The sequence below is a fragment of the Lytechinus pictus genome, chromosome 12, assembly GCF_037042905.1.
Source record: "Lytechinus pictus isolate F3 Inbred chromosome 12, Lp3.0, whole genome shotgun sequence".
Taxonomy (NCBI): Eukaryota; Metazoa; Echinodermata; class Echinoidea; order Temnopleuroida; family Toxopneustidae; genus Lytechinus; species Lytechinus pictus.
The window spans coordinates 25831644-25856329 of record NC_087256.1 but is presented as its reverse complement, the minus strand read 5'-3'; the positions used below and the strand labels follow the sequence as shown (position 1 = coordinate 25856329).

The window sequence follows — 24686 nt, the reverse complement described above, 5'->3', positions numbered from 1 at the left end:
ACGGACATTCTGAGCCATTCAACACAGCAGCGGGGCCTATATCACGAGTATATATAGTGAGCTGAAGTTAGCAACCTAGATATTGAGGTATGATCGATTACAATTTTTTTCTCGAGCGGGGCCTATATCACGAGTATGCCAAAACCCAATGGTCTGTTGATGCAGACTCGGGAAGCTCCGACCTCTCAGACCCGTCGAATTAAAACACGGAACGCAGCATCAGGCGCAGCATATGGATCATCGATCATCAGTAAGGAGCCTCTACTAGAAAATGCATTTGTTCCTGCAGTTACAGGCGTTCTTCATCAGAAATGGCCCTGCTCAGAAATTCATGTTGGAATAGGCCTAGAGTTTTATGAATGCAAGATTAATTTCTCTGGACTCCGGACGAAATGTGAGTACCAGGTACCGTAAGTTAATCTAAAGACTAAACTAAAGTTTAAAGGTCAAGTCCACCCCAGGAAAATGCTGACTTGAATAGATACTAGATAGGCCTAGAGAAAAATCAAACTACCGGTAGCACAGTGCTGAAAATTTCATCAAAATCGGATGTAAAATAAAAAAGTTATGACATATTTTAAATTTTCGCTTATTTTTCACAAAACAGTGATATGCACAATTAGGTGGGTCAGTCGTAGACCAAAAGCTTCAGTCTCTGTTATGTTGGTTGTTCAGCTGAACTCCGTTGGCTTCACTCACCAAATACAGAGACCGAAGTTCTAGCGCGATCTGTACAGGGGACTCAATGGCCATATGTTTATGTACTTAAGGTCGGATAAAACGGGGAAGTGAATTTGCGCGACAGCCGAGGTAAGTCACTGTTTTTGTTCCTTTTAACTTGATTTTCTCCGTTTTTGGGCAATTAATGCCAAGAGGGAATATTAATTTGCATTTTGGTCGCGTTAATTTTCAAAATTTTTATTCATTAAAGACAAAAATTGAAGAGCCCCGACGGGGGGATTTCGCATTGCAAGTCCCCTAATGGTGGCTGCACGCTAGCGAGCCGTCTGTGTACGAGGAGAATAAAAAATTTAAAAAATGTTTAAAAAATCCTCGAAACAGACGGCTGCCAGCTGTCTAGGTCAGTCGATGATGTCCATATCACTCACTATTTTGTTTTTTATTGTTTGAATTATACAATATTTCATTTTTTATAGATTTGACAAGAAGGAGCAACTTGACTGAAACATATACTAGTATTAAACAATGCTAATGCCACATATGTTCAGGGAGGAATTAATTGTTGTATCACTTGCCAATGAGGAGAAAATTAGAATATTTCATATTTGACATAATAAATACAAAAGAAATAGTGAGTGGATGACGTCATAGTCTCCTCATTTGCATACCAGCAAGGATGTGCATATAACTGTTTTGTGAAATTAAGCGAAACTTTAAAATGTCATAACTTTCTTATTTTACATCCGATTTTGGTGAAATTTTCAGTGTTATGCTTGTTGGATTTTTCTCTTTTTATTCAAATCAACTTTTTGTTGGGGTGGACTTGTCCTTTAAAAGTCAAAAGTTAGATCCATGGTAGTGTGAACTAATTCGCGCGTTACCTAATTTTGCGCGATGACGAATACCTCAATACCTAATTAATATTTTGAAAAACTGATATCACAAACAGAAAGAGCGACTTAAAATGACTCAGTAGGCCTAGACCTATAGTTTTCTTGAAGGTATTAAAGGTCTCTATGAATGAAAATATTGGCAAAACATCGGCAAATATTGTTACCTTTTTTTATTTCCCACGGGGGGGCCACTTACGTTGGTGAGTGGATACCATGCGCGACCAAAAAAACACGTAAAAAGGATGTCTTTTTCAAGATGGGAACATTATACGTACGTAACGTAATAAGGGTGTAAAAAACACTAAGATAATGAAAAAAGGGTATCTATTTTCGCTAGGAAAGCTACGTCTTTAGGGTCAAATTTGCGAGGGTGTAAAAAATTAAGACTAAAATGTTTTATAAAGGATGTACTTTTTGCCCCAAGAGTCAACACTTCATGTTTAGAGTACGATTTGCGCGAGGTGTGGGGGGTGCACTGGGGATGAACTAAACCCGATGATGTAGGTAAAGGTAAAACTGATCGACGTCTATAAATATCGCTGCACTTGTTTAGGGGTTCAATTCAGGGAATACTTGCCAATAGAATCGTTTTGTTTCCAATACTTGTTAAGGGTTTTACACGCCAATACTTGTTAAGGGGTGCATTTTCAGTATATGGAAAATACGTGTTTAAGGTACTTTTCGAGACCCCATGGTCGCGCATGGTATCCACTCGTGAACAGAAGTGCCCCCCCCCCCCCCCCCCGGGTCACTCCCAGCCTCAAATGAAACTTGAAAGTGATGTCATTTTGTTAAACACCAATCTACCCTATAATAATTTCTTGACCCTAATTCCACACCCCACTTTTCCCAGGCCTAGCTGTAACAAGAAAAATCATGGGGCATGCAGACTGCTCCATCCATGAATGATCATAATAGGCTAGATCACGTAGTGGCGGATCCAGGGGACCGCGAGCATGCCATGGACCTGGCTTCGGAGGATTATCTATTATACTTGGGGTGATATGACAATGCTCAGCACCCCAGTCAGACTGCAGGTCCCAAGAAAGTGGCTTCTTTCATCCAAGTGATATTCATGACTTGAGATGTTTTGCATATTTAATGAGCTTGATGCGGACCAAAACACCTCTTTTCATTCGGTCATTACTGCTCTAATTGTGCATCAAATTTCATGAATTTGGTACCATTGTAAAGAAGAAGAATCATTCTTTCAGGTCATGTGTTTGAATTATTCAAAGATTTTGTAATATAGGTTAAAATTTTGATCTAAAATATGCTACAAAATAAATATTTTCACCTGACAAAAGCTGCTATTTTCACACTTTATTTTTGTTTGAGCCCAAATGATTTTTATATCATGATAAAGCTGAATATGTATGCTTTGAAATGATATAGGTTTCAAAATAAGAATTGGTTTAATCGGGTCAAGATCACACTTTTCATTTGCCAAGTACATAACACAGTTTGAAAACAAGAATACTGCACTCTGATTGGTCAAAGAGACCACACAATGGCAAATTCCAACGGTCCCAGTGCCTGGGTTCGTGGGAAGATCACACTTCCCATGTGGTAATCTCCTCAAATACCCCGCGCCTGTTGTTCTGTGAATCTTATCCAGCCAATCAGAACTCTGGATTTCTTGCAAGTACAAAATTTCAGAAATCTCGTCTTGTACCTTGGTGGGGAAAGTGTGATCTTGACCCGATTAAAAGGTGCCGCATATCAAGAGTGGCATTGTGAGAAAGTACAGTAGTTCAGCTTTATGGTGATATAGATATCATTGAGGCTCAAAATAAAAAGTTTTGCACAATTTACAAAAGAAAACAGAGGAAGAAAATTCAGTTTTGAGGCACATTTTGAGGCCAGAAATTTACTTATTTAACAAAATATTGTATACAAAATAAATGACCAATATGAAAGAGTAACTTTTACTCTACCTGATGGTGCAATAATATTCCATTTAACTTGAGGTTAAAACAGGTAAATTCTTAGAGAAAGAAAATCTCACGAATCACGAGATTTTGCAAGGAGGAGGATTCAGCCACGAGATGATTTGGATGAATCTGGCCTTTTTGCTCATTAGCATAGGGACCTGCGGTCTGACTAACCCCCAGTAACAACACCCTACAATTATCCTCCATGGACAGGGGCCGGGGGGGGGGGGGGGCACAGCCGGCCTGTTCCCCCCCCCCTTTTGTGAGCGACTATTAAGAGGATACTGTTTTCCAGCAGACCGACCTCCATATTCTGCCGACCTTTCAAACTTGATAGAGGTATTAAAAGTCAATAAAGATCTATGTACTTGCACTCTACAAACATGCACTGAGTAAAAATCTATATTGGGTAGAAATTAAGGGAACATGCATGTTTGCTGGGTAATTTTCCCTCCATATTGGGCAAAATGCATGTTCTAAGGGTAAATTTCAAGGCAACATTGCATAAAATTGACAAAATCTTTGGTATCTTTTTACCCAACAAACATATGCATGTTCCCATTTTACCCAATATTGGGTAAACTTTTTTTTAGAGTGTGTATATAGGCCTACCTGCATGTAAATAAACAAGAAATGAAGGAGGTCTAGGCCTAATGTTGTATGGTTCAGGGTTAGATCCAGGATTTTCTAAAATTAAGGACATTAAATTTCGTCCACGAAAAAATTTGACTAGCAAAAAAAAAATTTCCACTTTCAAAAGGGGAGGGGTTACACTTGTGTCTAAATGGCATTTTTACATAAGGCCTACATATTTTTATTGTGCCTCTCAAAGGGGGGGGGGGGACAAGGGATCCCCCAGTGGTATGGTTGTGTACATGTATGTGTGTGCATATAGTAATGAAGATCGAGTTGAGACTATTTTGATTCTGAGTATTGAAAAAAAATCCATGAATGACACAGGAGACCCAGTTAACAGTACTCTGATCATATTATCTTCCTTTCTGAACGTTTCTGATGAATTGATTTAAGCAAGAGCTGATTTCACGCCTGTTGTGTCTGTATATTATCATTATCACTGGCGGATCAGGGGGGGGGGGGTTACAGCCGGCCCATGCCCCCTGCCCCCTCTTTGAGAAGCAAAATTGACATTTGTAATGTAAAAATGCCGTTAAGTGTGCACCCCCCCCCCTCAAAGTGGGAAAATCCTGGATCCACCCCTGATTATTACATTATTATTATTTATTATTACTACTACTACTACTACTACTACTACTACTACTACTACTACTACTACTACTACTACTACTACTACTACTACTACTACTACTACTACTACTACTACTACTACTACTACTTCTACTACTACTACTAGTATTACTACTACTATTGCTTCTACTATATTAGCATTGTTATTGTGGTCACTATCATTATCATCGATCATGGGTGTTAAATTATCATTATAACTATTTTCATTATTGTTATTGTCTCATTAGGAGAAGCAAGACATTTTTCCACACTACTGTAATTGTCAATTGAATTAGACCTATCTTAACCTAGCTAGTTATGGAATGTCATATCATTATATAAACTTTTATTTCATGAAACCTGGACATAAGGGTAAATCAAGTTTCTGGTGACATGATCATGGTCAAAGTTCAACAGGGTCAATGAACTTGTATTTGTAACAAAAAAGATAACCAAGTTTAAGATTTTGAAATGTCATAACTAATGTGCAAGAATGAAGACATATACAACCACAGTCATGTATCACCTGTCATTTTGCCATAAGTTTTACATCATATGATCAAGGTCAAAGGTCAACATGGTCAATAAACTTTAATATTAAAAACTTAACCAAGCCAGGTTAAGATTTTGTGTGTGGGGGGGGGGGTTCAAGTTCATTTTGGAAATCTTAGTCCCTATTCCATAAAACCGACATGTAATGATCAGCAAAGTGATACAGTAAGTGTAATTTCGGGACACTATATAGGCAGAGGTCAAAGGCCTTTTTAGGGTTAATAAAACTGATATGAACTTAGAAAAATCAGCCAACTGCTTGCCTTCAGATTTGAATTTTCAAGATAATTTTGAAATCATATAGGTCCTTATATAATTTGATATGTAATGCATGGTTATCATGCAGGTGTATATTGTTAGGTTACTGGGGTAAGGTCAAAGGTCAATCAGATCAATTAATTGAATAAACTTTACATTTTTTCATTATTTTAAAAGTATTTAATCATATTAAGTAAAACTTTATAATATACCTATATGAGATGGTTATTGGATCGGTTGGTTGGTGTTGGAGTTAAGTTGGCGCTCTTCAATCTATTAGATTATCTGCGCCATTGAATAATTAATGTGTTTCAAGGTCAAAGGTAGTTTGAGGTCAGTGAATCCAGTGATTTTTATCAAATAAAACAATCTTTCTCTCATTTTGAAAGGTTATTTCTTATATTTGTTTTTGCCTTAATCGTATATGTTTTCATATTCAATGATGCTTGATACATGTATGAAAGCTGTAAGCAATTTCTAAGTGAGGGTGGCATTAAATGTCCCCTTTATTCAAAGGGGGAATAAAAAAGAGAAAAACTTTGAATGTCAATGTCACAGATTCAAAGCTGCTTCTATAATTTGCATAATAAATGAGACAGTAGGGATGATCCACTTTAATGATTATTAAATATTATCATTATTATTATTATTGTTATTATTATATTATAATATATATATTATAATTATTATATTGATATAATTATGATGATTATTATTATTATTATCATTATTAATGTATCATTATCTTAAAGCCTTATGTGTACGGAGGAGCCACATCAGTAGGCATATTATATTCTCCAAAGGGGCCTTGTCACTGTAAATACACAAGGATAAAATACAAAATTACAATACCAAACAGTTTAGGGAGGCGATAGATATGAATATTCATGAGCAGGTATTGATGTCATTTGGTCTCAAGGTGGCGCTCTTCATTTTTTATGTCAATTGTAAAAAAATGCATCCAAAGAAAGCTCACTCAGCAAAACTTCTCATCTATATATTTTTCTTTTGGAGAATAAAAACAGTTCTTTCTGGCAAATGCAATACGTTTTATGGACTCAGAACTTGATTCAGAAAAGCAAAGAGTGAAATTTAAAAGAAAGTTTTGAAATAAACAAATTACTAAGAAATCTTACTGTTCTGGAGAATAGAAATTGTCGGTCTCATCTATTATACTGGCTGTCCAGTGTTGGGTACCTGTGAGGTACCAAAGCTTTGTATTGTCTTTTTATTAGGGGGGGGGGGCACTTCCATTGACGTGTGGATACCATGCACGACCATGGGGTCTCGAAAAAGCATCCTAAACAAGTATTTCCCATATTCTGAAAATGCACCCCTTAACACGTATTGGCCTGTGAAACCCTACTCTTTACAAGTATTGGAAACAAAACTATACCCTTGGCAAATATTCCCTGAATTGAACTCCGAAACAAGTACACTGATATTTTAATTGCTATATGTCACGGATGTTGGTTTTACCTTTACCTACATGTACATCATTGGTTGAGTACGGCCACACCTCGCGCAAATCGGACTCTAAACACGTAGTGTAGACTGCTGGGGCAAAAAGTACATCCTGCAAACATGTTAGTCTTTTTTATACACTCGCAAATTTGACCCTAAACATGTAGCTTTCCTAGCGAAATAGATACCCTTTTTTCATTATTTTAGTGTTTTTGACACCCTTATTTTCTGCCAATCTGCTTTCCTGACCGAATTATCAAATGATGTTCATTATTTTCGCTACCCCACTTCAGGGGCAGATCAAGGATTTTCCAAAGGGGAGGGGGAAGCATTTTGTTCCAGGAAATATTTGACAAGCAAAAAAATAGGGCCTCACTCGCATATACATGCACGACATATGCCCCTAAAAATTTTTTGGGTGTCCCTCAAAAGGGGGACATGGGCCAGATGTGCCCCCACCTGGATCCACCAGTGCCACACCTATATGCACCACATCTCTCTGAAGCTCTTCCCGCTCTCATCTTCATGAGTATACACATGATACTAATGGTTTCTGGAGAGAGCATATATACCATGTTTAAAACCACTAGCAAAGTAACTGAAATCATTTTCAAAAGTCCTTGTCATTGATTAAAATCTACCTCATTACCTTGTTTCAGATTATCTAAGGAGTTGTTACTGAATTCTTTTGTTCGGACACTGCCATGTCATCGCCTGACGAGGCTGCCTACCAAAGTGGAGGGAGGGGTAACAGAGGACGAGGTCGGGGCGGATACAGGGGAAAAGGGGGCCGTGGTGGAGGGCGTGGCGGGAGAGGACCAGATAATCAGCAGGATGGAAGCGAAGGTGGTGATGGGAGTGATAGCAGCGGACAGCGAAGAGGACGTGGCAATAGAGGAAGAGGGGATAGAGGTCGAGGCGATAGAGGAGGCGATAGCGGTCGAGGCTATAGAGGTCGAGGCGGTAGAGGAGGCGATAGAGGTCGAGGCGAAAGAGGAGGTCACCGAGGGAATCAAGGACAACAGGGACACGAAGGTGACAGTGGGGATAAAGGAGGTAATAATCGAGGGCGAGGAGGTCACCGAGGTCGAGGAAAAGAGAGAGGTGGACATCAAGGACCACAGGGCAAACCTACGGATTACAGTGCCGGTGGTGATTCTATAGCATCTGATTCAAGTAAGTCATTGCTATTAACTGTCGAAGTAGCAGATGTGGTAATCAGTAGAGGGCTGTATACAAACATTATCATCCAAGCAGTTCACATTTTATATTCTATTTATGTTTGACATTTACATTTACCCTTCCTAGCTACACAGTTGTTTTAAAAAGAAACTAACTGCAGTGTTTTGATTTAAAAAGTCTTCAAGAATATGGGGAAAGGAGGTCTTCTGATGTATTTGTATATATGGGTACTGGTATGTATATAATTATATGCATGTTTTTCAATCCAATTGTGATTGAGAAATAAATCGCTAAGACTCAAAATAATTTCCCTTGTCAAGTCACATAATCAACTCACTATAGTTTTCCTTTCTCCACCAAATTATCCAAGCGTATTTTCAGGGAACTTGACAGTCTGATGGAATATGCCTAGATCATTTTTTCATTTGAGTAAATTAGTTATGTATCATATCAGTCCAGTGGATCAAAAGTGGTGGCATATGTTTCTTATCTCTATTTTCCAACTTAAATATGAATAAGTCTGATAAGAACTATTCCACTTTAGGGCATTTATCTTTCATGCAGATAAAAGCCTAATCATTGGGTAGCATATATAGGAATGGCATTGTCTCTGGTATTTAAATCAAGAAAAGTTTGGAAACCAAAGTGATGTAAAGTTTGATACATGATTGGTGATAATAGTCTAGTTCAGACATTTCTCATTCATGATAATCATTCAAAACTAATCAGGAGGCTCTCATTCCCTCCTTTTCACATTTGTTGCTTCAAGGACAAGACACAGAATACATTCCAGCCCTGATGAATCCTTCTGCAGGCTGCATCCCTGGACAAACACAACGGGGTGGACCGCCCATGAGCTACCCGTTCCCTCCGCCTCCTCCAAGGTCTCCTTTTGGAAATCCACCCCTAAATCAGTATGGTCCGCGCGGACCACCCGGTGGCTTTGTACCCCTAGGACCAGTGCCTCCACCCCAAATGAGATATCAAATGGCACCTCCACCGCAAGGCTTCCAGGGTGGAAGACCACCTGGGGTTCCCCAACAAGGCCACTTCATGAACCCCCAGCAACCGCCTCCACGGATGCAGAATGCAAATGCCCAACAAAGAAAGCAAGTTCCGATGGGTGTGGTGCCCCCGGTGCAGCAGCAACAACAGCAGCAACAACACCAACAGCAACATCAGCAGTATCAACAGCAAGGTAAATGTAGGTGCATTGACTACCATGTTATTGACAGGATGGAAGGAACCTAATTGTCCACTTTTTAAGAAAAGCTTAATAATATTTGAACAATGTATCATTGTGCAATCTGGTCATATTCTGACATTGCATTTTTGAATTCATTTTACATTTGTATTACAATACATGAACAGTGAAAAGGCATGGAGTTTAACCAAAGCAGAGAATGCTTTGAGGGGAAAGGCCATTTTGATACGATTTGTAAAAAAGTAACTTATTAAAAAGTAAATGATTAGATATAATACAAAAAAAAATGTATACTGAAGAAAAAGCATTAGAAGTAGAATTGATTTATAAAAGTGGGACTTGCAACTTGTAAATTTCTTGAACCTTGAAAAAGTATGCAGACTCTGTCCTGGAGGGGTTGAGCTGTATGTTGCTCCAGGGGAGCGTTTCATAAACATTTTTTCTCCGACAAGTTGTCTGATCTGATAACTTTCCTTGATTCCGATTGGCTGAGAGACACTGTTACTATGGTAACACGGATAAAACACGACTTGTCGGATAAAACGTCCGACAAGTCCTTTCATGAAATGCTCCCCAGGTGTTGTGATGAGTTGTGATGACCCTGCAGTAGTCTCCTTGGTGCCGAGTGTGCTGGGTGCAGCATGCGGGTGTTTTTTTGCAGGCAAAACAATTTTCTTGAATAACTATGGAATGCTCTCCAGACTCAATAATGGAAGTTGAAGTTACAGCTTTGCTTCGGGAAAGTGAGTGAAAAAAATTAATAAAGCAGTCGTTTCCTGTAAATGTCTATGTTCAATACCCAATGCTCTTAAAGATGATCTCACAATCTTAACGTCATGAAATTCATCATTTGTTTTATGTGAATAGGTCAGAGGAAGGATTACAGGAAAGACCGTGGCCGTGGCCAACGCTCTCGTGGAAGACAGCGAGGAGGACCAAGGCGTCGACGTGACACCTCCGATCAGGGATCTGTCGTCGATGAATGTGAGAGCCTGGTAGGGAGTGATGACGATGACTGCGGATCGATCATGGGTGATGACTTCTTTGATGAGGATGAAGCAACAGAAATGCTTGATGATCTGAAGATCACTCCAGATGAAGCAAATTCATTAGCAAAGTATGAGCCAGATTATTACGTTTCATCTGCTATTTTGCTAGTTTGGTTTTTATTCCTGTTTTTAAGTAGAGTTGAACTTATTTGTCTAAAACTTGACAGACGTTGGAAAGACTAATCAAGCCTTTAGAAAAAATAGAACTTAAAATAACAATCTCCTTGGCCAGTCAGGTAGATTTCTGATATAAAAATTTGATGCACAATTGAATAGATATGATTTGAAAATCAGCACAAGACAATACACTCTGTTATTTGTGTTCTGGCATTAAACTTGTTTGTCTAAAACTTGACAGACATTGGAAAGACTAATCAAGCCTTAAGAAAAAATTTGAATTGATGTGAAGGTCTTCAATGAATTAATTAAACAATTGTTCACTGTTCATTAAAAACCAGAATCTATGTCTTCTACTAAATTGAATAAGAAAACAGTTTTATAAAGGCTGAAAGAGAGTTCTTTAGTTTTCTGGATTTGTTTATTTGTTCATGAAATATATCAAGGCATCATCAGCACCTCTCAGATTATATAAGGTCAGTTCATGATGCAAAAATATTTTTTACTTCCATTGTCTTTTTAGTTAAATGATTAATTATCGATTACAGCAAATAAAGTATTCAAGAGGTTTATATTTCTCATTTTTGCTTTTTCTCTTCACATTTTTCCTGATGTAGATACCCTGACTTGCAGCTGATGCTTATTAAAGAATGGATGATCAAGAAGCCATCGGACAGTATGGCAAAGCTCTTGGAAAATAAGGGAAGTCTACAAAAACTCCTCCATGAACGCGAAATATCAAATGAGATGTTGAATTGTTTGATATCTTTGCTTACAAAGGTATTCCAAGAGCAAGGGGATGGTGTCCAGGAGATTGCAAAAGCAATCATCAGTCAGTCAAAGTTTCTTAAGTTGCATATTCCTCAATACATCATGCGCATCAGGATCAATATCGAGGGTGAGACTACAGAGAAACTTCTCCAGCAGACTGTAGATTTGACAACAATTCTGAAACAGATTGTGCACTGTATGACAAGAAAGCAGGCTTCTGAGATCCTTCCACCTCTTGTCCTCATCGGAGATGTGCACAGAGATATGGAGTCAAGGAACATACCAGTCATTGAGTCGGCTAAAGAAGCCTTGAAGGAATGTTTCAAGAAACAGAAGGACCTGTCTGAATCTCCTGCAAATGGTGTCTCCAAGAATGCAGTAAAGAAGGAAAGGTCTAAGGATGCACTACTGACAGAGTTTCCTTCCTCGGGAGAAATAAAAGAGGGATCACCTCCTGATCTGTCTGCCCCGGCTGAGACTGGCAAATACAAGAACACAGAAGCAATCATTGCAACACAGTTCCAGCTGTTGAGGGAACTAATTGCACAGCCAATCCGTGAAAATGTGTCGAAGTATTACCGTATTCGTGAAGGAAAGAAGAAGCTGACAGACGAACACTTGCATGAAATACCAGTCTATCAGTACGTGAACGTGAAAGGCATCAGCTCAAAGGCTGACCTTGGTCTGGTCTACCTAATGCAGTTTGAGGCAAAATATTTCCAACGTGATCACTGGGACTCAAATATTCACTTAGCTGAAGGATCTGTTGTATGCATGTCTGTTGATCATTTCAACACTCTCATCTATGGCATTGTTCATGAGCGGCAGTCAAGTGTACTTCAGGAAGGATTTGTAGATCTTTACATGCCAAGGGCAGAAGATGTTGCTCTGCTTCTGACCAGCTACAATTTCCTCATGATTGACTGTAAGCAAACTATAGAAGGTGTCCTAGATGTCCTGTCAACACTGCGACACATTACTGATGTCACCATGCCTATGCAGCAACATTTTATTGACATGAGTCACTCTGCTAAGCAGGCCATCTTTTGTGAAGGAGACCAAATTTGTTCTTATGATCTTGATTCTCTGGTGTCAGATGATGCCCTAAACAGATCAGCGAAAGCACAGGCAATGAATGTACCTCTCACAGATTTTGACCACTGGCCCAGCAATGATTCTGTGCTTCTGGATGGTAATCAGTATGATGCTGTGAAATCCGCCCTCACACAGGAACTTTCAGTTATCACAGGTGGACCAGCCACTGGCAAAACAAATGTAGGTCAAGCAATTATCAGAGTTCTCCTCCAAAATCGTCACAAATGGGGTGTCAATTTAGCCGACAGAACTCTTGGCCGTACCGACGTTGATAGTGGGCCTATACTTGTACTTGCTCCAGATAAAGTCACTCTTGATCACTTCTTGAAAGGAGTAGAAAGCAAGGGTACTGTCAGCTTAGACCAGCAGAATGAAGCAAAGAAGAGAGCATCAACAATTAGAAGTAGTGGTCCTGGTGGAGCAGAGCTAGAGGGATTCCAGAAGAGAATTTCAAACATTCAAGCCAACATTATCTCTTCGCGGAAGAGCATCATTAACGTTGGGTCTTTGAAACAAGTCATGAGTGCATCACATGCTGACAGTATCTCGCAGAAAGGTGGTATGGGAGTATGGCTCATGCCCGACTCTAGCCAGAAGGCTCCAAATCCTGCCAGTGTTGGGCTGGGTTCTTTTGACATAGGAGATGAATGGGTGGAAGATCCATTCCATATAGATTACGACCCAAGCAAGAAGGCCTCAGAACCTGCTGAACATGAGCTTTCCGAAAAGGACCTACGATTACGTATTCGTCTCACTGAGCGCATGAAGAAGCAGCAGGAGGAAGCTGTTCAAGACCCATGGGCTTTGCAGAATGATCACCGATGGCGACTCTACCGATTTTGGTTGCGGGAGTTCTGGAATACAGCTGATCGACGCCTACGTCTGATATCTAAGGAGATAGAAAACGTAGTTCAACAGCACCGGGTAAAATCTGAGAAATCAGATTTTGTGATATACCAGAATGCTTCCATACTTGGAGTAACATCTTCTTGTGCAATTACGCACCATCGTATTCTGAGGTATGTCCAGCCCAGGATCATAATGATTCTCCAAGCTGCAGATGTTATGGAGGCTGTTGTTATAGCATCATTGTCACAAAACTGCCGACAGTTGATCATGATTGGGGAAAACAAATCCATCTTGGAGCAGAATGCTGCCATTGCAGCTCTTGCAAGAACAGGTGGTGTGATGTTGTCCTCCTTCTGTCGGTTCATTGAGGGAAAGTATGCCACTTCAAGATTAACAAGGCAACATCGCATGGCACCCGCTATCTCCAGGTTCATCAAACTGGACAACAAAGAGCTTGAAGACCATCCCCAGGTGACAAGACTTGATGAAGTGCAAGGAATTCCCCGTCGGGTTTACCTCATGAATCATGGTTTGCCACGTTTCAATGCAAGTACGCATGAGTTTGAGTTTCTATCAAAGCTCTGTGTGTACCTACTTAAGCAAGGACATCTGGAAAGTGAGATTAGCATCCTTTCCACTTCTGTTGGGCTACGTGATCGTTTCAGGAAGATTAAGGAATTGTCTAAGGTCAGTTCTGAACTGGTAGATGATTTCCTCGGAGATAATGATATCATATTGTTGGCCACTTTCCAGATGGATGAACCTGGACGTCTCAAAACAAAGGATCGGTTGATAAAGGCTCTTTCAGTGGCAAAAAAAGGTTTCTACGCAGTCGGCAATTTTGATTTACTTCGTACGCAATGTGATCAAGTACTTCAAGATGCTGAACGTCTGGAAGCGTTGGGCAAGCAACTACCTTTGACTTGCCGCTATCATGAGAACCAACATGATGTTGCTACGAAAGCAGCAGATATCCAGAAGCGGATCGATACTGGTGGATGCAGTCGTGAGTGTATGGCACGTCTACTGTGTGGCCATAGCTGTAAGCAACCATGCCATAAGCACAACAATAAGAATTTAGGTGATTATAGGTGCGAGCAGCAATGTCAAAAGTCTATATGCCCTGCCGGACATAAATGCACCAAGAAGTGCTTTGAGAAATGCGACAAAAAATGCAACAAAACATCAGAGAGGACCTTGCAGTGTGGTCATAAACAGGTGACGGAATGTTCCCTAGCCATCAGTAAAATCAAGTGTCGAAGTCCTTGTGAGAAGATGCTGCCATGTGGACATCCTTGTCGAAATGCCTGTGGGGAACCATGTGCTTCACTCTGTCTGGAAATGGTGGAGAGAGAATGGCCATGCAACCATACAGTGAAGGTACGATGTTCAGACACAGAGGAAACGTGTCCCTCTCCATGTCTAGAAGAACTCAAGTGTGGACATCGCTGTCGTGGAACATGCGGGAGCTGCATGAGAGGCCGCCTACACATCTGCTGTGAGGAGCCATGTGGCCGGATCTTGGTCTGCGGGCATCAGTGCAAGAGCAGATGCTCCACTGCCTGTCCACCTTGCACAGAGAAGTGCCGGAATAAGTGCAAGCACAGCCGCTGCACCGATCCCTGCGGGGAACCCTGCATCCCATGTCAGGAGCATTGTGAATGGCAGTGTCCTCATCAGGTTTGCCGACGTGCTTGCTGTCAACCGTGTGATCGAGAACCCTGTAAACAACCATGCAAGAAAGAACTGCCCTGTGGTCATGAGTGCATTGGTCTCTGTGGGGAACCTTGTCCTAAGAAGTGCAGAGTGTGCCACCATGATGAAGTCACAGAACTGTTCTTTGGAAATGAAGACGAACCAGATGCTAGGTAGGGCAATATTAATGACTCCTTCCGTAACTGTGAAATTGAGAAATAAGAAGCTTACAAGGCCACCAAGGCTATTCTATTGATTGGTCTCAATTTGTCTCTCATCCATCTTTGACATTTTTGTGCTATAATACAGAAATAATCCATATAGAAAAGCAGCCTTACATCAATATTTATGGCCTCTCAAGAAATGAATATGTACTAAAAATGAATATTGAAAATTGCTGACCTGCAGTAGGCCTAATGAACTTTGAATATAATGATATGCTTGTCATGTCTTAATAATAGCTGTACCTTACTAAAAAGAAGTTTTAAAAACAAAATTTTGAGGTCACAGCAGTTTCTCTTAATAGAATAATAGAAGCTCATTCCAGCCGTTTTGAATATTTGTGCTGATGACTTATGAAAAGCTGGATTATTTAGACTCGGCTGAATTGATAGCTGGATCAAACGACTGATTAATGCCTAATGTGAGGATTTCTTGTTTGGAACTTTTACTGCACTAAATGAAAAAAAACATCTTCAGTATTCTATTTATTGGACTTGGTACGCTTCAGAATAACTATTATTGCCTGAAAGCTTACCTAAAACGCAGTTGAGCAAATGTTCATCACAGTTCAATATTAATACAGGTAATCAAGTTTAATTATGTCAAATTTCTTGGGACCTCAAAAACTCTGATAGACCTGGGAGAGTTTTTTAATAGAAGCAATGAACCACACCTGCTTTGGATGATCTGTTCTGAATTATGAATGGTCTTTTCGGCTTTAATAATTGGTATCGCTTGAAAGATTCTGACATTTTTTCTCCCACTCGTTTCATAATTCTTGTCTGTGTAGATTTGTTGAGCTTGAAGACTGTGGTCATGTGATCGAGGTACAGGGATTAGACAGGTGGATGATGTCCTCTGGTGATGAAACAGACTCAGAGACAGTTAAAGTAAGTGTTTTAATAAATAAACTGGGTTAGGTTTTTTAGCATATTAACATTTCTAACGGTGCTCAGGTAATTGCATATTTTAACACTCAGTTACCCCCCCCCCACCTCTAAATTCAAAATAACAAGATTCCCTATGTCTCCCTCTCGAAACTTACCATATTTGTCTATTTCTTACAATGATGCACAGATAAGGGCATGGGGGGGGAAGAGAACTTTGATTTGCTATACACTAGTTAAAGTGTTTCCCTTGGAACCATTTTACCAAGACTTAATGGTATTGTCTAGGGACTGTGGCTTTCTTTGATTTATTATGACACTTCAGGAAAATATCAACAGTCTTTGTTAACTGAAATGACAAACCAGAAATTTCGCCCTAGTAAAAATGTGAGGTTGCAACAGACCTGCCAACCAGTACCGTTTTAGGCGTATTTAGTACGTTTTTGCAACCAAAATACGGCAGTACGTTTTTTCTTTTAAAAATGTTTTTTGTAAAAAAATATATATATTTTATTTATCTTTTACAAAATCGTAATTTATTGAGGAAAAATCATCTCTATATGTCTCTATTTCATAAAACGTATACAAATATGGTTATTAGATCAATGTAATTTCAGGTAACTTGTTTTTTTTTCAATCATTTTGTTAAAACCAGGGTGAAGATATACACATGTTTCAATGTTTTTTTTTTTCATCTGCAAGAGCAGTGCGCATTTTAGCTTGCATGCAGCTTGAGCGCCGCGATGAGCGAGTGGGCCAAGCATTTTATTATGAAATACACTTTTGGGGGGAAAAGTACAGTTTTTTTTATACAGTTTTTCATTCCCAGCGGTTGGCAGGTCTGTTGCAAGTGAATTAAGATTGTCTTTGAGGTCCATATCAATTATACATTTTTGTTTCTCAGCTCAAAGGATGTCCGAGATGCAACACACCCATCCGTAAAAACCTCCGTTATGGAAACGTGATCAAACGCACCCTTGAAGACATTGAGGCAGTCAAGAAGAAAATGATGGGTAGCAACACGGAGATCAAGGAGAAGAAACGTCTTCTAAAGAAGAAGATTGGCCTGCTAGAGAAAATTGAAGTCAATGGTCTTTCAGAAGAAGTCATCAGAAATTTCCGGGAGAACATCAATGAATGCCACCATCTGCAGACCTTGGTTTCCCGACTGAACAGATGCAACTTTATCCAGGAAGTCATCAATATGCAGTCTCAACTGGATGGTCTTCGACAGCTCCTAGATGGATCGACCGAAACGAAGATGCACAAGTCACATCAAGATATCATTAAATACCGGTGTGAGCCGTTGGCAGAACGGCTTGGCAAGATGAAGGGGGGACTGTCCTCTGGAGACCTTGGGCGTTTTGCTGAGCAACAAATGAACGATACCTTGACGGAAGTGGTCCGTCTGATCATGGAGTGTGATGCCGCAGGCCTCCTTGTCTATAACTTCAAATGGTGGGACAAGAACCCCTCGCACCAAGGTCTTCTTATCGAGTTCGACAGCCTCCTTTCCAACCAGAAACCACTCACACCCGACCGGGAGAATGAGATCAAAGGAATTTTAACACGTATCAACATGGTTCTTGGTCATTCGCAGAATACGGCCTTGGCCATCAGTGACAGGGAGCGATTGCAGGTGGTCCATGCAGTTGGATTAAGCCAAGGCCATTGGTTCAAGTGTAAAGAAGGTCATGTCTATGCCATTGGTGAATGCGGTGGTGCCATGGAACATGCACGCTGTCCTGAATGCGGTTCCGTCATCGGTGGACAGCGCCATCGCCTGACCGACACCAATGACCTTGCTGGAGAGATGGATCGAGCTCAGCATGCTGCTTGGTCAAAGGGAGGGCAACAGTGAGGCCTTCAAGTAAACAAATTAGAACCGTATCATTCCTGATACTCATGCTTTCAATTTGTAGATACATATTCATTTTTCTGTAATCTATGTGTATGATTCACAAAATATTTGGTCTTTTTTGGAGAGCACAAGCAAATGATTACCATTGGTGAAAATAATGGGACTAGCAATCAATTCCGAGGCAATTATAATACGCTATAATTCCAAAATGATGCATCGAGTGATTGTTTATCCCATCCACTGAAAACAGTGCATTATTTGCTTTATATTCCACGTTGGAAACTATCCGGTTATAGAAGGAAAAGGGATCATATATCCAGCAAAATTACAAGGCAGGATTTGTTTCGATACATTGAGGAAACAAAATAAGTACAGTAGCTGCAGTAACAAACTCCTTGATTGCTTTAGTGTCTAGTAGTAATGCAGCTGCGATTAAGATTACGATACATTATACCAGGCATGGAAAACTCTATGATTATTGTTATGGAGATACACTGCAATGGGCTACATGAAATACTTAGCGCACTATTCGGTATGCTGTATAGCCAAACTTTTTGTGTATAGGTACATGTATAGCGTTAACAGGTTTTTGATTTCTTTTTTTTTTCAATGTTTTCACTCCTCTAAATGTACATGTTATCAAAGTGGAAAATTTCTGAAGTTCGTCCTTGCCCTAAGGCTGGGGATTTCCCTGAAATACACCTGCTGCTAATGGAGTAGTTTTCATTCATTGGCAACGGTTCTACACTCTCCAAATTGATTTTTTTTTATGTATAACATGAATCAAAGTAAAAGATTCAGTGGAGAGATATTTCATAAAAGATGAAATAACTCTGGTTTAAATTGTGCAGTTGAATTTTATGAATAGATATATTGCAATAAATATGTAAAATATATATTTACCCATATGTGTACATAAAAGAGTTTTTTTTTTTTTTTGTTATCTTAGAGAAAAGTTCATTTAACTTACATTTCAATCTCACTTTATGTTTGAAGAATACCTGAAATCACGTTCTTAATTGTCATGATTATTGTACATAGTATTTGAAAGAAAAAATATTCATGCTGTTCACAAATAGCCATTTATGGTCTATATCAGAGTCTTGTTTCGTAAACTTGTAGAGTTGAAATTATTGTTATATTTACACTATTTGGTGTGAAATTCAAACTCTATGGTTTACTGTTAACAGTGAGTGGGTGCATGTTCTCCTACACCAAATAATGTTCTTTGTTGGTGTTGTTATAACACTTACCTTTACAGTGTTAGTTCAGTTATTGAAATTGCTATACGTGATCGGTTGATGTTGAATGTGTCTTAGGGGAAATTCTGCATTTGTTATTATGACAAGTTTTTGTGACAGAGCAGTTGAGCACCCATGGTTGTATTTTGCTTCAATGTTAATTATGGAATTCATGTTTCATGCCACCTAGCCTTATCTCTGATTATATCCAGCTGAGGTTTAGAGGTTAGTTCACAGGCATCCTCAATCGAGGTTAGCAGTTTGATTCCCTACTGGGGCATGCTTGGTTGAATGAGGCATCTTGTCAATCAAGTATTTCATAGTAAGGCCTATCATTCACTCTCATTGTTGCACCGGTGTGTTGACTCAGTTAGTAGAGCGTCCGTCTCACAACCGGGAGGTCGGGAGTTCAAGCCCCGGCCGCGTCAGACCAAAAGACGTTAAAAGATGGGAGTTGCTACTACCCTGTTTGGCGTTCAACAATTCAAGGGATAGAGCAACGTCGATCTGGCGCTGCAAAGCTAGTGGCTGTCGACCCACGACTAAGTGGGCAAAAATAATTTTCTGAGTATTTCGATTTCAGATTTCACTTCGAACAATAAAATATGGATTTTTATTTTTTCATGCATAAGAAATTTATCCATATTGTGAGCACTCAACCCAGTTGAGGAGCTGGCAGGAATCTAATGTGAAATTCAGAACACAGACGCTCTACTAAAGCTAGAGAATTTATGCTGCATTATTGTACAGTACTTAAATTGATTGGTTAACATTGGCTTCACTTTTAAATTATCTGAGCTAAAAGGTCACACTTGTCACCTGTGTCTGTCATATGTTACAAAAATGAAGCCCAGAAAAAAATTGCGTTCGAAAATAATTATTTAGTGCTTCAAAAATTGAAATATAAAGTGACCGAAAACACCATCTTAATTTCATCCCATACACTTATGTGTACTATTTAGGCGTCTATAAGACGCCTATTTACAAAATCGGGGTTTGCCTTGTAGTTTTAGCTTTTCATTCTCAATAATGGTTGTTTTCAGGGTTTATTTGTTCTAATACATGCACTTGTACACATGTTTCATCTTGGTTTGAGAATTTTTTAAATCGGCTGCTCACAAAGTTAAACAGTACCTTTAAAGACTTTCAGTAAAGTGTTAGGCACTATAAGCAAGTATAATTATTATTTTGAGTTTATGTGGATTGTGGTATACTGGTGTTAAGACAAAAGCTATATAATTCAGACACGATGAAAAAGCCGTAGACATTTTCAGACACAATGAAAAAGCTGTAGACATATTTCAGACATAATGAACAAGATCAACCTCCAAATAATGGTGAAAATCTTCTTGAAAATGCTTGCTGAACAAGGATGCTATTAAAATTCATGTGGGTTTTTTTTTATAATACTTGAGAACGTAGTATTATTTTTAGTGTGCAAAATAATGATTTAGCCAACATGTTGCCAAAGAGGTCCCAATTAAAGGACGTTCCACAGTTATGTTTATGCGCATCATGATCTGCGCATATTTTACGCACAATGATGTCACAATTGATGAACAGGTGATAAAGCAGATAGAAATAGGTATCATGATCTGCATCCTGACTGCAGATCCGATGTGGTTTCTTATAAAGCTAATTAGCTGAAAATAATCCATGGACTAACATTTTTTAAATACCACTACAATTTCTGAATACTTTACTCTGAAGTGCTGCAAGGTATGACGAATATGACCTCGAGTTCAAATAAATGGTAGGGTTGTTTGGATTTTTTTTTCTCAAATAGATACAAAGCCTTTGATGCATTTTTGGTGTTTCAAATAGCACACTTGCTCCAACAAAAGTGCTGATAGTTTGAAAACAAGCACATAAACTCCTATTTTTAATGTTTACATGGTATAGGTACACCTTCCTTTCCAAGCTTGCAAATTTTTGTGAAAATGACATGGATTTTGATAAAGTGCAGCATTATTGTACTTCTCAGATTTGTTACATAAATTTCGACTTTTTTAGATATGCTTTGTCCTCTTTCACACCATTTGAAAGAAATGAAGGCCTTAAAAGAGCAAATAAATAGTAATATGAATGAATTCTCCATCTTCAGTATAGAATTCTGAACTAAACTGTAAAATTTGATGAAATTTTTTTGGAGTTTGACTTAGTAATAGAGGTTTAACCCCAACGTAGTGATATTGTGGGGTCTCAAATTACTAAATTATTTTGAATGCGTAATTCTCGAGAACTTCCAATTGGGTGAACTTCAAAGCTCAAGAGCAAAAAATAAATCTTGTGAACCCATGTTGATTTTTGCATTTTTGGTATATTTAGGTGCTAAGTAACTATGTGCAAAATTTTGTGAAAATTACATGGATTTTACTATAACTGTGGAACGTCCTTAATGCAACTCGATGTGAACAGGTGCTTCTATGTTTTATGCACTAATGATATTTTCTTGGTACAAGTAATGCAGATATGTCCACATACATGTAGATCAGTGAAGATATTCAATCCAGTCTGTTTTAATTAAGTGACCTGTTGTTACCTGCACATTTTGTCAGCTGGACAAGTAGACCAATAACCAATCGTATTGTTGCTTCAAATTTGTGATTGATCACAAAGCTTTGTGAGTGGTGGTCCTAGCCATGAAAAACTAGCAGTGTATTAGCAGTGGGGGCATCGTGGTCTAGTGGTTAAGACTCTTGTCTTTCAATCTGAGGGACGGGGGTTCGATTCACAGCCATGGCGTGTTTTCCTTCAGTAAGAAATTTACCCACATTGTGCCGAGCAACTATCAAGGAGGACACTAGCGCTATATAAATACTATAACAGTATTATTTATTTTCAGTATAGGAAGAAATAGGATGTTGAGAACTATCTCACATTTAGATTTTGTTAGCCGTTGCCAATGGCTCAAGTTGTGCAAATTTTAACACTGCCTGTTATTTTTTCATCTGCATACACTTATTCATGTCAGAGAAGAATATTTTGTACATTTCATTTATTTCAAGTTATATAAAGCACAATAGTTTATTGACTAGTTGTTAATCATATTGTTTTTCTATTCTAACAGCTGTAGTTTGAGAAGTCTTGGATTTGTTTGAAAAGCAGTTTCATTGATAGCTTTTAAGAAATTGATACAAGCATACATTGTAGGAATTTTGATTTTTTTTTTTCTTCTTATAACTTGAACTATTTAAGTTGGTATCTTGAGTAAAAGGTTTAAATGTATAGACTATTTTGTTTTAATGTCTAAACCTTGTGCATAGATTTGCTGTTGAACATTGTTTCGATATTCTTCCTTCTTTATTTTATGCTGTTAAGAACGATACAAACAAATTGTCTTAAATTGGAATTATGAGAACATATACTAGACATAGGAAGTACCTAATGGAGAATTGTGCTGCTGGTAACACCAAAGTCAATGGTGAAGTTGAAATACATGTAAATAGTCTTCCAGTAAAGTTCTAGAGATTAGGAGATTCATGCATATTTTTTGTTGAATAAGTACTGTATCAATAATTGCTTTTGCACTTTGTATGTCTTAGACATTGATACACTGTACAAGTCAGTATCTATAATAACTTGGGTCATATTAGCAATTATTTCATTTCAAAGAACAAATCTGGTGAAAAGTTGTGAACTGGATTGTTGCCAGTAAACTGGTATAGAGATAAAAAGTTGCAAGAACTTTGTTTAGATCTTGATACTGTACAGTTTATTCAATAGCCATTGTTGCCAATTTGTTGGTAATGCTTAAGTCATGTGAGCATGTTACTTTGTCCAAGGTTAAATATCGGACATGACCGTCATTTTCAGAACAGAAAACAAAAGGTTTGAAAAATGCTGCTCAAAATTCATCACGTTGACTTTGTCCATTCAGCCAAAAATTGTGGAGCAATTATATGAGATATGCATGAGGTTTGAGGGTTAAGAAATATAAACCTTGGTAGCTCTTTGACAAAACTCTTTGTCATTCAACTTGGATACTAGTGGGGAGTAGGTCGTGGGAAATTCCCCAGTAAAGCAGAGTCAATTGTTTTATGAACAGGATACATGTGTATTACAATAACTCACTTCTTGAAGATATCTCCCTCAAATGGTCATTCATAACTGCAGGAAAGTGGGTGATCAAACAAGAAACACAGAGAAGTGTATGTATCATAATAGCACTGCGGTCTAGTAATAAAGAGCCTGAATTGTCATACAAGAAGTGCAAGATTCATGTTGCTGCAATCCTTAGGCAAGCCTTCTTGGCTATTTGTAATGCCTTCCCCCTTGTTCTTTTTCATGGACGGACCTGGCAATTCTTAAGGAAAACCCATGCTGGGCTGTCAAAGACCACTATCATAAGTATTACTGCTGACGTGGCTTTATTACAGCATAAAGACTTCAACTGATAAAGTAACGTCATAGATATGGTTATACATGTACCTTACAATGCTGTATGTGCATCTCCTGCAGGAGACCCAAAGAACAGTATCAAAGGGTCAGTACTGCTGATCAATGAGGATTCACAGCACAAATAAAGATTTCAAAGATGAAGTCAATTTGGTAGTGATGCCGTTGTATCCTCTCAATTTTCTAGTCTTGGCTATACCACACAATCCTGGAGGAATACTGATGCAGGAGTCTCAAAGGCCACTATCATATACTCAGTATTGGTATTGATGAGGCTTTATTCCAGCTCAGACTTCAATTGATGAAGTAGCTCAGTAGATATGTTAATACACGTACCCGACAAAGGGTATCACAGGGTCACTCACGCTGATGAGGTTTCACAGCATAAGTAAAGATTTCAAAGATGAAGTCAATTTGGTAGAGATGCCGTATCCTCTATACATGAAGTTCCTGGTCAAGGCTATATCAGACAATTCTTGAGGAATACTGATGCAGGGTTTTCAAAGACCACTGCCTGCCAGTCCCAGACGAGGCTTCCCAGCATGAAGCCTTCAAGTGAGAAAGTAACTAAGAAGAGACTTTACTATGTATACCTGATGACAATGCTGGATGATTAGCAATGTGGGCTATTGATGAAGAAATTGCATCATCCTACAAGAAGTCCAAGGTCCACGTTGCCCCATTCCTTGGGCAAGTCTTGTCACAAATATGTAATGCATTTCCTGTAGCTCTTATGTCATGGATGTACCTGACGAATCAAGAGGAATACTCTTGCTGGTGCTCAAAGAACAGTATTAACTATCAGTATCATCACTGATAATGTTTCTGTTCACAAATTAAGAAATATTGTTATACCCCTACAGTAACATATTAACCTATGACAGTGATTAGATAATACTGACACAGTGGCTTCAAAAACAACATAAAAATGCCTGCTTTATTATGGAAGAAGCTCCTGACAAAAAGACTTCAAACAATTAAGCAAACTCTGTAGAGATGTTGTATCACCTATAATTCCAGGTCAATAAAGGAATCATGCCAGGGTCTCAAACAACAGTATCAAATTGTCAGTTGATTATCACTGGAAC

At 38.8% G+C, this 24686-nt stretch overlaps 1 protein-coding gene across 2 annotated transcripts; it reads left to right on the top strand.

Annotated features, from left to right (window-relative positions):
- Window positions 1–206: 206 nt before the first annotated feature.
- On the top strand, window positions 207–19006 carry LOC129272330 (NFX1-type zinc finger-containing protein 1-like). 2 transcript variants are annotated; one of them, XM_054909479.2, is made up of 7 exons: window positions 207–394; window positions 7687–8203; window positions 8979–9407; window positions 10281–10530; window positions 11197–15162; window positions 16002–16101; window positions 17003–19006. In XM_054909479.2, the coding sequence occupies exons 2-7, from the start codon at window positions 7732–7734 to the stop codon at window positions 17957–17959; spliced, it is 6174 nt and encodes a 2057-aa protein (XP_054765454.2). In that variant the 5' UTR covers window positions 207–394; window positions 7687–7731; the 3' UTR covers window positions 17960–19006. The 2 variants fall into 2 exon arrangements, with proteins under 2 accessions (XP_054765454.2, XP_063963593.1); XM_064107523.1 differs by having other exon boundaries at window positions 8979–9413.
- The last annotated feature ends 5680 nt before the right edge of the window (window positions 19007–24686 follow it).

Excerpts from the sequence above, each read along its gene's own strand:
- LOC129272330 (XM_064107523.1), top strand. The coding sequence starts at position 7,732 with ATGTCATCGCCTGACGAGGCTGCCTACCAAAGTGGAGGGAGGGGTAAC. Across the intron at positions 8,204-8,978 it reads TTCTATAGCATCTGATTCAA|GACAAGACACAGAATACATT; the intron begins GTAAGTCATTGC and ends TGTTGCTTCAAG. Across the intron at positions 15,163-16,001 it reads GAAGACGAACCAGATGCTAG|ATTTGTTGAGCTTGAAGACT; the intron begins GTAGGGCAATAT and ends TTGTCTGTGTAG.